This window comes from Cucurbita pepo, chromosome LG14 (genome assembly GCF_002806865.2).
Source record: "Cucurbita pepo subsp. pepo cultivar mu-cu-16 chromosome LG14, ASM280686v2, whole genome shotgun sequence".
Lineage (NCBI taxonomy): Eukaryota > Viridiplantae > Streptophyta > Magnoliopsida > Cucurbitales > Cucurbitaceae > Cucurbita > Cucurbita pepo.
The window spans coordinates 3,376,452-3,391,330 of NC_036651.1; the positions used below are offsets into that span (position 1 = coordinate 3,376,452).

Sequence of the window (14,879 nt, forward strand, 5' to 3'; positions counted from 1 at the left end):
CGTACTATAGAAATGCTAAGTAAAGCATTTTTCCGGACTTCTCTTTTCTTCTTACTTTTCATCGACTTTTCGAGCATAGTATGTACGACGGAGGGTCATGGGAGTAGAAACACAACATACCATTAGAATGTAGTCTCAAAACAAATGCTTATTTCGTTCTTTCTTGAATTTGAAACATAACGGTACAAAATCAAGTAACGAAACGATATGTGAACAAGCAAAAACGTTTCAAACCCGCATATAAATTTACATTTTATAAGGGACAATATGATGAACATAAATCATTTATTGATGATTAATTGCCCTCTCCCAATACATTAAATCACTTAGCCCAACAAAAATAATTAATTTTTATGGGTTTTAGAGAGAGAATTAATGGTGAAATTTGTTTAAAGCTTTCAAATTAATGCTGATGTCATAATCATTTATGCGAAAATATAATGTTATTTTATTGCTTAATCATTAAAGTCTATTCCTATAATAAGCTCTAGCTAAATAATTAATAATCAAACTATATGATTAAATTTCTTTAATTATATCTTTTTCTTTCACTAAAAAAAATACCACTTAAAAAGAATTAATAGTTAAAAAATTGCATATTAATTTAAACATATACTATTTTCATGATCTCGTATTAACGGTGCAGATCAATTGTCAAATGCAAGTCCACCGAGTAAAAATAGGACGAGTAACAGATAAATAGAACCCAATTTCAAAAAAAAACGAAGGTGAAATACCAATTTTACCCTTCATGAGTGAAAAGAAATTTTACTCTGTACATTCCACAGGATCAAATAGTACAACCGAGTTTTTTTTTTTTTTTTTTTTTTTTTTCAGGCGGAGGTTAACCGTCGCAGCGGAGTACAATGGCGCAAGATTCTTCCCGACGAAACTTCTTCTCTTTCGCAATGAACGCTTCAATCTTCTTCTGAAAATCTTCATTACTCAAATCTTCCTGGAAGAACAAAATGTCGTGCGAATGTTCCAGATTCCGGCACTTCTCCGTCTCCGATCGCCGAAGCTTCTCACTCTGTGTCGTCACGCATTCTCGCGTAAGTTTCTCCGATAAACTCCTCAAAATCACTTTCGGATGATCTACTACTGATTCCGACTCCACGATGATCTGTTTATCCTGGTACACAATCTCCACCTCCTCTGCGATTGAAGAATCGCGTTCCGCAAGCGAATCAGGTAGGTCGCGACTTCCGGATTTTTCAATTAGGTTTTCGTAAATCCGTTCGGTTTCAGCGCTGTAGCCTGAGAATTGGCTAGGTTTTGCTACGAGTGCGACGATGATGGCGTTACAGAGGAGGAATCCGAAGAGAGGACTCGCGATGAAGCCGAGGAGTTTTCCGAAATACTCGCTGGAGATTCTGACGGCGATCGGAAGCCTAGAGAAAGTCCAGGAGAGGAAAACCAGTAGAAAGCAGAACTCGATGAAACGGAAGAACTTGGCGAAGAGTTGGAGGAGATTGCATCTCGGAACAGAGCTTGAAACCTTCTCCGCTTTGTCGAAGAAGAAGAAATCCATCGGGAAATTGAAAAATTTTAGGGAAGAAACAGAAATTGTCGCCGGATTCAAGAGATTGGGCGACTGATTTCAGAGAGAAATTTGAAGAATGTTGAAGAATGTTGAAGAAAATGAGAGAAGTGAAGCTTGGGCGTGGATAATTGGGGGATATTTATAGGGAGATGGGAGACCGAGGAAAGTAGCTCCGGGGGATCGTAGACGAGATTATATTTTCTATCCCGTCTCAACCAAATTACCAATTTGCCCATCTTGCTTATTTTAATATATGATATTATATTATAATATAATAAGTTGCATATTACAAATTAATTTTTTTTTAAATTATGTTAATATCTTATTATAGGTTTGTTTATGAAAAATAATAATTTATACCAAAAAATAGAAATTATCCATTAAAAATTTTTTTGAAACAAAAATATAAAAGGGCAAGAATGGAATTTTTTTTTTTACGTTTAGATGGGGACGAGAAACACTTCTTCATTCACATCTTAGCGGTGAACGTATTTAATTAGTCGATCCGATTTACATTTAAAAAAATAGTTAAATTATAAAAGTATTTATAAATTTTATTAAATTAAATTATGAAGGTTAATTTTATAATGGAGATTATATATTTTAATGATGGGAATTATGATAGTGGTGAAAATGAGGATAATGCACATAAATAGTATAATATATTTCCACAAAAAAATAAAAAAATAATAAAATGATGTAAGTGAGAGACAGAATGAAAAAGTAATTTTTTTTATGGAATAAATTAAATATGAAAATATTAAAAATTGAATTAAAGTAAAAAAAAAAAAAAAAAAAAAAAAAAAAAAAAAAAAAAAAANTTTAAATTGGAATAGAAACAGACATGTCTGTCGTCCCAGGTCTTAATCGCCAATTATCTGGATCACGGTCAGAAAGCCGTGAATCAATGGGCTTTCTCCACGTGGATTTTCCAACCAAATTAAATATTTTCACTTTTCTTTTTTATTAACCAAAAAAAAAATAAAAACCAATTTGTTAGATTCTTGACCATGTCAACAACTGACCCACGAACCATTCAAACACACCCTTCCAAACCCATTGTTGTACCGTACAGTTCTAAGTCAAATACGTTCAATTTTCGAGTCGTTAGGCTCACTTTTATGAGACGTCTTTTTTGGATTCTTCCTCTCGGGTTTTCCTTCAAAGTTTGTAAGATACGTTAGTTAGAGGGAAATTTTAAAGAATGTTTATGTAACGCTCCAGATTCACCGCTAGTAGATATTGTCCTCTTTGAGCTTTTCTTTTCAGGCTTCTCCTCAAGGCTTTAAAACGCATCTACTAGTGGTGGGGTTAAGCGGTTACAAATGGTGTCAGAGCTAGACACATAGCGGTGTGCTAGTGAGATCCCGTTGGAGAGAGAACGAAGCATTCAACCTCTCCGTAGTGGACGTGTTTTAAAACTTTGAGGGAAAACTCAAAGAGGACAATATCAACTAGCGGTGGATTTGGGCCATTACAGTTTCGTTCTCCTCTCCACCTGATGTAAAATCTAACAATTTTATTGGTATGAATAGGTAAATGGAGGGTTCGATTCATTTAGGCATGTCGTTATTTTATTAAATATGAAAGGGGGAAGGTAGAAAATGGGAGTAAGATGAGAAGTAAACAAAGGGTGTAGTTATGAATGTCAGTGAATCGCAGCCGTAGATCTTGGAAGCTGTTCCCTTCATATGGAGGGTTGGATCACGTGGTGTCTATTTATTTATTTATTTAAATAATTTATAAGTGTGTGTGTGTGTCAGTGCGGGTGAGGAACACAGAAGAAGAAGGTGTAATGTAATGCACGCAAATGGAGATGATTTCCTCAGTCTTTGCCTTAACCCACACGCTATATTCACAATCTTCCCATTTTTTTTTTTTTTACAATATGTAACGGGTCAAAACGGACAATACGTAACAAGTCATTTTTAAGTAGGCAGATCAAAATTTGGAATCCGTATTTGACATCATAATGTCCCGACATTCATCTACATCTCTCGTAACATGACCATGTTACCTATTTCTCAGTTCTCAAAGTAAAGACACTGTGTAATTTTGGTTCGTTCATGTAAATTTTGTTTTACTCGGGTGTCGCGTAAATTTTTTTAAATGGGAGCGTTTAAAATTATATAAAAAATTGAAATTAAATTCAACCACTATTTTACATTATTGAATAGATAGTTTATTAAATTAAAAATTTGAAATGGAAATATAGAGGTTACCCAACCGATCCTGTCCTTCAACCCTAGTCACAGCCCTGTCGTAGGTTCATTCCTTAATTAATTATATATTTTATTTCGTTATTTTTCAAAATTTAATTCAATTCTGTACTACCCATTACTTTATAAGTTGTTCCCCATTATTCAGTATTCAAAATTTTTTAAAATTATTTAATTTAATAAATATAAAATTATATTTTATGTCTAATGATTCATAACAGTAGTGTTCGTAGTAGATTAAATTAGGTTGTTAGACTTAATCTAATTGTTCGAGGCGTAAATTTTTTAACCCAAATAACCATTTTCATTTGGTTGGTTTGAATTGTTTGAATCATTTATTTAAATTTTTATTTTTATAAAAGTAAAATATTAGCATTTTATTAAATTTTGTAACCATGTATTTTAAAATTTTAGTTTTCAAACAATTAAAAATTATTTTAAAGGGTTTTAAGAAAATAATATATATATATATATAAGTGTATTATATTTGGGTAAATTTGATTTAACTTAAATAAAATCTTATCCATATAATTTTATTTATTTGAACTTAAATCAAATTAAATCAAATTTTCAAGCTATTTAATTTTTTAAATCTGAAATTCATAAATTTTAAATTTTTTTTTTTTTTGGTCCACTATTTATCTGAATAAAAAAATATAAAATTGTGAATAAAATAGATCCGCCCTATGTTTGTAGTGCTGCGTTTGTTAGTGTACACGAAAGCCACACCGAAATTTGATGCACCATATCCTCATTAAACGCCACGTGTTCCTTCTCTCTCTACAGAGGAGAGAGAGTAGGTTTAATTAGGGTTTAGAAGGCTGTGTCATGAGTAGTCTGAGATAGAAGTTTCTGACGCACCACCACCGCCGATGGTCACTAAAGGGACCCACTCAAGTAATATCATCTAGCCGTACACGTGTCAACATTCCTCTTGTTCTTGTATGTTGAGCAAATTATTGAAATGTTTTTTAATGCAATTATATTGGGTGCATGGGGAAGATGTAAATTCTGACATTTTTTTGGTCAAAGGAATTCATCTGAATTTGTACTCCCTTACAAGAAACCTACCTTCTATTAATTTCATACATTTATTATGTATATTCAAAAAAATATATAGAATTCAAATTTATTCCACTTTCATCCTTAATTTCATCACATCATTGTAGACTTTGTTCTGTTGTTGTTTGACCAATTGATTCGGATATCAATCGCTCGTATCTGCTCCCGTAACCAAACGGGTTTGCTCTAAACCGAGCCCCCATGTCCGCTCCCATAACCACATGGGCTTGCTCTAAATGGAATGACTCTCTTAGTTCCGTTGCGCTCTACACCGAGTCCCTATGTTCGCTCTTCTCTGCCCGCAAGCCAAGAAGCTGGCTTTGGCAACACAATATTAGAGTCGTCCCCTTCATTCTATGTTGACTCTGACCCTGGACTGACTTTTCGGGAAGCTTGTTCCCATTGCGCTCACGGTCTAGTGGTGGTGAGAATTCTCCCGTTTCCTGGTCAAAGACTTGGTTGGATGCAGGATCTACTCCACAAGGAGCGGTACAGTTGTAAATGACATCATCACGACCTCTCTTTTTGTACCGCTAAAGATGCTTAATGTCACTTCGCCAACTGGCGTTACCTGCGCTTTCGTCTCTCTCAATATGGTCAGCACTGAGTCCTTAATTTCATACATTTAGTTCTTCTAAAGTACAGTACTACATATGCAAAATCTGCTCTTCAATGAAGGGCCAAGTCCCGAAAACTTATTATGGTTAAACCTCCTGTCTGTTGGTCGAGCTGCTTCGCTGAAAAATGTGCCCGTTAAAGTATAATGTTTATTGGGTGATGCTAAAAGTAAAGCATGCAGACTAATGTCGAAAGTAGACAATTTAGACAATGCACCATGACACTCAAAACCACGAAGATTAAACGGGTAATATAACCAAAGAATAAAAATGCAGAATTGAAATAAAAGCTTGAAAGTGAAGAGATGCTTTAATGTTAATCACCATTGGAAAGAAAGAAAGAAAAAAGTGCAAAAAAAGAAGTGATGGGTCATTGTTGTTCATAACTTTTAGTCATTTTTAGGTATAAAAATCATCTTCAACTTCTGTTTCTATTTCCTAATGTTGATGACATTAACCTAATTTTAAACTGGCATTGATTCCTTATCCACTCAACCTTCATCTATATATACATATACATACACACACACACACACACATATATATATATATATATATATATATATATATATATATTTATCTCTGTGTTTTCAACCATTACCTAAACTTTCATTATCTTTGAGAATGAAAGAGAGAAGTTAGTTAATGGTGGAAACTTGAGAAGAAGGAATGTTCTTCAAGAGAAGGTGCTTTGATTCCCAAGTGGGAAGTCTTCACTTTTATGTAAAGCTTTGGGAGATACTTCAATCAACCAACACCCATTCTTCTTTTCTCTTATCCAACTCGGAAATATCCTTTTTGTTTGATCTTTAAAAAGTGTACCATTTTCCCCGGGATTTTTATTAGGATTTGGAGAAGAATGGGTTCAAGGGATAACTTGTAACGACCTACTATTCGATGCGTGACAGATCGTCACGTAGACTCAAGGGTAAAAAGGGCAATAAAGTTTTTCAAATTGTATAATGGCGGAGTCAAATCAAAACAGTTTGCAAAAATATACAAAAGCAACATTTGATGTAATATTAAAATGACAAGGAAGACGATTTGATCTAAAGGGCACCCCGACACCGTGCTCTCTTATCATCGAGAGTAGTCTACACTCCATCTAAAACAAATAGAAAAACATGAGATAAATATAAAAATACCTAGCAAGCCTACCTGTAGGCTCTTGTTGGACTTAATCCTTCTAATGATTTCTTAAGCTATGTGCTCATATACCGACTCTAAAGTTAGCAAATGTCATGACTTATCGTTTATGCTAGCTTATAAGGTTCCTAGGTACTTAAACCCTATACACTCCTACTCCAAGGGGTATAGTTAAACCTCTCGTACCATAATGTAGGGTTAGGTTGTAATCACATGAGTCAACTTGTCTTACAGCAGTCTCGCAGGTAAGTCTCGTGTGTATGAGGTAATACGCAAACCAGCACTCACCCGCATGCAAAAATAGTTTATTAATTGATCTTTCACAAGCATAACAAAAAGGAAATTCAATTTGAAAAGGTTTACATACCTGAAGAACAGAGCACAACAAAATTTGTATATCTTCAGCCACAGGACATGTTGGTTGCAGGCTTGATCAACAACGAGTGGCATTAAACCTGATGATTCAACCCACAATCAGGCGTTTCTTCTTTTTCTGCATTAAAAACTCAGCCAATTCTCTCATCTGCTGCATTAGAAGCAAGAAGAACTGACCAAGCTATTCCCAGCTTCCTTACTCAGTCCCTTTTCCCACATGATTCTCCTCAATTCACCGACCGAATCCCACTTTCCTATCGACGCATAAAAATTCGATGCCAACACGAAATTCCCAGCCTTGTTCGGATCCAATCGAAGCAGTCTTTTAGCAGCAAACTCACCCCTGGAAACATCTTGGTTGTGACTACAAGCATTAAGCAATGCTGCCCATAGTTTTGATGTAATCTTAACGCCACACATCTCCATATCATGGAACACACTCCATACTTCTTCAATCTTACCAGCTCGGCCTAATATATCTATGAAGCAGGCATAGTGTTCAGGAGCTAGATATGAACTATACCTCTCCTTTGCCAAATAGAAACATTCTTGTCCCTGTTCCACCAGCCCCGAATGCCCACAGGCAGATAAGACAGAAAGGAATGTCACTGAATTTGGCAACACTCCAGTTCTTCCATCTAGCATCATCTTGAACAATTCGAAAGCTTTTAGCCCATCTCCATGACTTCCATATGCTTGTATCATGCTGCTCCATGATACTACATCTCTATGACGCATTTCATCGAACACTATTCGAGCATTCGAAATTTTCCCACATTTTGCATACATATCAAGCAAAGTATTGCACAATTGGGTATTGGATGTCATACCATGACGGACCAAAGCACAGTGTATTTGCTTCCCTATCCATAGATCAGAATTCTCAGAGCAAGCAGCCAGGGCGCTTGTTAATGCAATTGCATTAGGTCTCATCTTGCTCATCAATGAAAAGGCTTCTTCATATTGTTTATTCACAACACACCCAGAAATTAAAGAATTAAGCATGATATCATCCTTTATACAATCTAAACTAGTGTAAACTTTCATGGCTTCACTGATACAGCCAACAGTAGAGTAGAAATCAACCAAGGCAGTACCCAAAACAAGCATATCTCTATCCATAACAACAACCATCCCATGAACTTGCTTACCCAGCTGAAAATCTTTCAAAACCGCACAAGCCTTGAGCACCGAACACAAAGTAAACTCACTACATTCCACTTTTTCTCTCTTCATTTCTTCAAACACATTTAGTGCTTTCCCAGCAAGACCTTCTCTCAAAAAGCTGGATAGCAACGCATTCCACGCAACCACATCTTTCAATTCCATTTCCTCAAAGACCTGAACAGAGTGATCAAGAAGCCCACATTTGGAGTACATGTCTAAAATGGCAGTTTTAGTTACAATCCCGGAATATGTACCTGTTTTGATGATTAGCCCATGAACTTGTTGGCCATAATCGGAGGTGGGTAATGCCGAGCAGGCAGCCAAGGCAGCGGTGAGAGTGTGGGCGGTGAGAGGAGAGCAGGAACGGTGCATTTGACGGAAGAGAGACCAGGCGTCTGAGTGGCGATGACCACGCACATACGAGGTGAGAAGGGAAGTAAGTGAGGGAATATCTCTTCGAGGCAATTCATCGAACAGTTGGTGGGCAAGAGAGCAAAAGGATTCGGAACAACAGGGATTAAAGGAGGTAGTGGCCGAATTCAAAGCAGAAAGAGAAGGAATCGAAATGGGCAAACAGAAACGTGAAAATGGGTTAGTAACGTACAGAGATTTAGCGATTGGTGAACGCATTGCTTGGACATTTGTGAAGAATTCGCCTTCAGAGACATTGCGGTCCGAGCATGTTTCTTTTGGAGCAGAGCCCAACTAAGCTGCACCCACTAATTCAAATCGAATCCTCCACATATATATATATATATGTGTGTATGTGTATGTGTATGTATGCATATACATATGTAGATATACATATATAGACATATACATATATATGTATATATTTATTTATATTTCTATTACAAATTATAATAAACAATGTATTAGGCATTAAAAAAGATTATTCTGAAGAACTATTTTTTTAAAAAAATAAATATACAGGAAAAAAATTATCCGTAGAGAACTCGATCCCTGCACATTCTCCATGAAGATTCTCCACGAAGATTCTCCCCTTGATTCCTTGAAAAATAAATGAGAAATGTTACAAAAATAAGAAATGAAAAGGGGGGCAACGTTCGGGCGGGGTTGGGGCTTCCCTATACCCACCGGTAGACATCTCTAATCATATTGACTAGACTAACAAGTAATAATATATTGCATACCGTCCATACAATAAACAAATTTCTCACATTCTACCATCTCACACTGATCTTCACGGACCGAAAGGCTACTCGAATGACTAGACGAGTTTTGCAAATGACATCCAAAGATCATCACATTCAATTGATGGGATAGGAAGAAAATCTACAAACTACAGAGTTACCCAATTGATATCACCAAACAAATGAAAGCATCTAACATTACAATGCTTGAATTCGTCCTTCATAGCCATAGTTCTTCAACAGCCCTTCATCTTGCCGCCAATTTTCTTTCACTTTAACCTCAATCTGTTCAACCATGATTTTGTTAGCACTTACATTCATTCTCCGACAGTATAAACAAACACTCAATGCATTCGAGTACACTAGCTCGCAATGGAAGACAAAGCTATTGCATAAACACGCAGCTCATAAAAAGAATCAATACCTCAATATAGACCTTCTTTTGCAAGAAATCTTCTATATCGAGACGAGCAGCTGTTGCAAGAAGTTTCAGAGCCTTTCCTTCCTGTAAACAATCAGATTGCAGTGTTAGGCATCGAGCGCTTGCACGTTATTAAACATACCTTTAGATCTTCTAGGATTTTTTTTGAGGTCTTTCAGATATCTGGATAATTTAGACTCGTTTGATAACCATTTGGTTTTTTTTAAAATTAAGTTTATAAACATTACTTGCACCATATACGTGAGATCCTACATCGGTTGGAGAGAGAAATAAAGCATTCCTTATAGCAAACACATTTAAGCCCGAAAATCAAAGCCCAAATAGGACAATATCTGCTAGCGGTGGGCTTGAGCGGTTACAAATGGTATCAGAGCTAGACAACGGGTGGTGTGCCAGCAAGGACGCTGGCCCTCAAGGGGAGTGGATTGTGAGATCGCACATTGGTTGTAGAGGGGAATGAAGCATTCCTTATAAGGGTGTGGAAACCTCTCCCTAGCAAACACGTTTAAGTCCAAAAGTCAAGGTCTAAAGAGGACAATATCTGCTAGCGGTGGACTTGGGCCGTTACTATATAAGTTTCTTTGTTATCCACTTTCTACTACTGATCACAAAAACCAGCCAAGCGAAGCCAAGTTTTGAAAATAAAAATATATATAGTTTGTGAAAAACATGTTCTTTTGACAAGGAATTGAAACATTTCTTTAAGAATAGATGAAAATCATGGTAAATAAATTCAGAGGAAACAAACATAAATTTCAAAAACTAAAAATGTTATCAAACGGGCCTTAGTTAACCAAAGCCTCGGATGCTTTAGAACCAGAAACCATTGATAATTTTGTCCCCTTCAACCAGGTCGCATGAACATTATTGAAACAAGAACAAGATGGGATTCAAAAACTGGAAACATACAATCCCATGCTAATACTACAAAATTTAACTACATGACAGCCCTCTGATATTCTGCCATTAAGTAGATTAGAGTACGATCCGTCGTACTCTCAACGGCGAGGAAATAGTTATATACACGGCCAATATAATCTGATATGACTTTTAAGAGTAGTGCTAAGAATGGCTAAGTTATATACACTAAATGACTGATAAAATTGTTATCTACTTACCTTCCCGATGAGAATGACTTTCTGAGAATTTTTCTCAACAACAATTTCCGCTTGAATAAAATCTTTAGCACCAGGTCTACTCTTGTAGCTCACTACATTCACCTGGAAAGAACAAAATTCTAGCATTTATAAATACTTTCTAGACTCCTGATGAATTGATAATGAAAGAGAAGGGGAAAAAAAGAGTTATGCACCTGACATGCATAAGGAACTTCATTGCGATATTGCATGAATATCTTTTCTCTGACAATTTCAGAAACAAAAAATCTTTCTGGATGCTCACTTACTATGTCCTGAAAATTCATGAGGAAAAAGGTAAAGGTTATAGGTCTTAAAGAGGATGACGAAGAAGTTTAGAACCATAATTTTCTCTAATTTTACTTTCGAACTAAGACATCTGAGACAGACTAAGTTTCAAGCTTGTCTGCTCTATATCATTTAAGTAATAAGCTCGATTTGCTATCAGACAATTACAAACAAGTCTAGAATCTTTCACCCGATATCCGGAGGTGTTGGAACAAGCTGCTGTGAAATGCAGTGACCCGTTTGTTAGGAACTACGAACCTCCACAATGGTATGATATTGTCCACTTTGAGTATAAGCTCTCATGGGTTTGCTTTTGGTTTCCCCAAAAGGCCTCATACCAATGGAGATGTATTCCTTACTTATAAACCCATGATCATCCCCTTAATTAGCTGATGAGGGACTCCCTACCAACAATCCTCAACACCGTTAGCCTATAAGTCTATACTATGACGAAGCGGCTCTTGCTCACCTGACACATGATTCCCAGTAAAAGTGGAACCTCCGGAATTGCCAAATCTCTCTTGATCGAATGAGATGAAAGTAACAACCATGTTCCAGAATCAACTTGACTAACTGCTAAGAGACTTATACTAACTTTTTAACAAGGTTGTATCAAGTTCTTTAAACAAACTTAAATGCTTTTTGATATGATGATGGTACACTAGTATCAAAGCTACCTTCAAATTCTTCTAACTGCAATTTAGTCAAAATATGACGAACGTGCGCATAGCTTAGTAGTTAAGACACTAATATCATCTCTCGAGGTAGAACCTTTAAATGAAGATATCGGCCTGATTAATGAATTCTATCATCACTATGAACGCAACAACTAAAGAGCTGAATGCACAACCTCGCATCAAAAGAAATCAATGACAATAGATATGAAAAGAGATAAGCATGGCTATGGCTTCCTTCGCTATTTACCTACCTTTGGATAATAAGCTGGCCCAACAGGAAGTTTGGATAGTATCCATTCCTTCACGTCTTCAATCCCATGGCCATACTTGGCGCTCACAGGTATAACCTCATCAACATTAGTAAATTTCTCATACCACTACAAAGACAAGAGGTTCCTTTGAGATAAATCAAAATTTCAAACGAATAAAGAACAGCATGAGTCTACTAGAACACACCTACAAAAACATCAAGCAATGGGTTCTGATTCTGACCTCGAGTTTCTTAGCGATTTCGCCCGGTTTGATCAAATCCTTTTTGTTTAATACCAGCAAGGTGGGTGGCATTTCTTTAAGGTTCCCTATACCTTCTTCCAAAACCTCATCAATCTACAAACTCCAAATAGAAAGGGCTAAGTATATGAAAAGAAGCCAATATGTTCAAAAGCAATTATGAACTCCAGAAATCATACTTTTTGAGGCGCTTTACATGCATCAACAACAACCAAAACACAGTCTGCATTAATGGCAGCGCTACGCACATTCTTCATCATCATTGAATCCAATTTGTGCATTTTCTTCTCAATGACACCAGGTGTATCATAAAGTATCACCTGCCATTAAGGGATTAACTGGAAGTTCTTCAAAATCACTGTTGGCTGTGAATCTAAACCATAACGAAAACTATCAAACCTGATACTCTGGCCCAGAACATATACCCAGAATCCGGTGCCTCGTCGTTTGAGGCTTATCCGTAACAATGGACAACTTCTGTCCTATCAATTGGTTTACAAGAGTACTCTTCCCAACATTCGGCTTCCCTAACAGAGCCGCGAATCCTGCAATTTCAACCATAAACACTCACAATTCGATATCTCTTTCTCTCCATAAGAACAGGGAAAGTATACAAACCGCTTCTATGGTTAGGGTCGCTGACATATCCAAGTTCCTCAATCTCGTAATCATCAAGCAAAGTCAAGTTCCGATCCGGCTTCTCATTCAGAGACAAGAACGACAACTCATCGTCGGAGTACAAAGAGCTCGTCCCTTCACCGTCTGTTTCCTCTTCTTCGTTGAATCCATTCTCACTAATGGTAACGGATTGATTCTTCAACACAGACCTCCGTGTCCTGTGGCTTGAATTTCTGGCTCGGACTTGGAATCGGGAGTGGTTTTGTCGGGAAAGTAGAGGCAATGGGGTTTGCTTCTCCGGCGGGGAAATGAAGATAGTGTTGGAGTAGAAGAAATTATGAGCGTGGATTTTACTCCGGGAAAGAGTTGCCGGTGCCTGTAACGCCAGCTCCATCGTCGGAGCTCCAGCGACGAAGCGATTTGAGACTGTTACTTACAGACGTTGTTGATAGCTCGCTTGTTCGAAATTTGGAATCAAGAGAGTGGAGTAGATAAACCATCGATACGGCGCCGTTTCGGGAAGCAACACCCGTCCCCTCGATATGCATTGCGTATTTATACGCATTTAATAATATTATGAAAAATATTGTTTAGATTTTTTTAAAAAATTATTTAGAGATCAAATTTGTTCATGTTCAAACGGCTCGAGAATCCGATGAACCTGAATTACCTAACCCAAACTACAAGGGTTAGCTCGGGTTTGATTTTTTTCGATCGAGCTGAGTTGAAATTTTAGAAAATAAAAAATTCGAGTCTGTTTGCGAGTTTGACCTTTTTTTAGTCGGGTCAACCCAATCAACTCAAAAATAGGCTATAATCCAACTCTACTCTACTGTAATTTTTAAATTATTATAAATATAAAAAATATTTGACACTTATGAATATTTGATATTTGAATTTTATGATATTTTATTTATTAATTTTTTAGTTTCAGTCCAATTATTCTAAATTTTTTCCAGTCTAATAATATTATTAAATAATAAACTCAACTCAATTTAGTTATAATATTTTTTGGTTGGATTAGTTCGAGTCATTTATTTAAATTTTTATTTTTTATAAAAGTAAAATGGTAGTTCGTAAAATATCTATTTATTTATTTTCCAACATTTAATTAAAATTTGCAATTGAAAAAATTATATTCCATAAATTAAAAGTTATTTTTAAGAGTGGTCGAAGAATAAATAATAAAAATATTATGAAATTAAATAAAAATAAAATAAATATGTATATATATAATTGCATCGTAAGCAACCCAATCTAATTTTCAAGACATTCATGAACCAAACAAATTAAATTTTAACGAACAATTTATGAATAAAATCATAAATGTCCAACTATCTAAATTGATGTTCGAGTAAATCGAACCAACAATGAAATAAATAGGAATATAAATGTTCACTAATTTGAACTATTAGGCTCACAAGAACGCCTAATAAACAACCTGTATTTAGCTATACAAGCGTCTTACATACGAGCTCTAAGTATGTGTCACAATATAATTAAGGAAAACTAGTAGAGAGTCGGGTATGGTGCCAAATCGAAATTATATATTCTAATATAAATCTCGAGCACGAGACATTAAATTAACTATGCTCGAACCTACCATCGTATTATTAGAAAGTTTGGCGAACAACGAAAAAGAATAGTTTAGGTGATGGCTGAAAATTCAAATACAATGGACGATGCCTCTAACACACCATGAATTTAGGCGGACCCGAAAGTGACAATTCAAAGGAATTGAATAAACATAAACCAAACCAATTGGTTAATTGTTGCAGGGCCACATTCAAATGTATGTTCGGTTACATCTAATATAGTTGTAATAACGGTTTTGCTTTATTACGTATCGTCGTCAGCCTCACGATTTTTATATAATAATGTGTGTTTCGGGTACTTAGTACTAGGAATATTGGCTAAAGGTGGTT

General features: G+C 36.0%; 3 protein-coding genes across 6 annotated transcripts; all 3 read right to left on the minus strand.

Annotated features, from left to right (window-relative positions):
- Window positions 1-844: 844 nt before the first annotated feature.
- Window positions 845-1,531, minus strand: LOC111810408. Its single transcript, XM_023697115.1, has one exon. It carries the CDS (start codon window positions 1,529-1,531, stop codon window positions 845-847), a length of 687 nt encoding a protein of 228 aa, XP_023552883.1.
- Window positions 1,532-4,819: 3,288 nt separating this feature from the next.
- On the minus strand, window positions 4,820-8,891 carry LOC111810336 (pentatricopeptide repeat-containing protein At5g66500, mitochondrial). Of its 4 annotated transcripts, none has more exons than XM_023697048.1 (2): window positions 6,955-8,891; window positions 4,820-5,553 (listed from the first exon to the last, which is right to left on the minus strand). In XM_023697048.1, exon 1 carries the CDS (start codon window positions 8,757-8,759, stop codon window positions 7,119-7,121), a length of 1,641 nt encoding a protein of 546 aa, XP_023552816.1. In that variant the 5' UTR covers window positions 8,760-8,891; the 3' UTR covers window positions 4,820-5,553; window positions 6,955-7,118. The 4 variants fall into 4 exon arrangements, with proteins under 4 accessions (XP_023552816.1, XP_023552814.1, XP_023552815.1 ...); XM_023697046.1 differs by having other exon boundaries at window positions 4,820-5,561; XM_023697047.1 differs by having other exon boundaries at window positions 6,801-8,891.
- A 208-nt stretch (window positions 8,892-9,099) lies between these two features.
- LOC111810337 (GTPase ERA-like, chloroplastic) lies at window positions 9,100-13,454 on the minus strand. Its single transcript, XM_023697049.1, has 9 exons — window positions 12,955-13,454; window positions 12,736-12,881; window positions 12,516-12,656; window positions 12,319-12,432; window positions 12,078-12,203; window positions 11,038-11,136; window positions 10,844-10,945; window positions 9,708-9,788; window positions 9,100-9,568 (listed from the first exon to the last, which is right to left on the minus strand). The coding sequence occupies exons 1-9, from the start codon at window positions 13,346-13,348 to the stop codon at window positions 9,482-9,484; spliced, it is 1,290 nt and encodes a 429-aa protein (XP_023552817.1). The 5' UTR covers window positions 13,349-13,454; the 3' UTR covers window positions 9,100-9,481.
- Window positions 13,455-14,879: the final 1,425 nt, after the last annotated feature.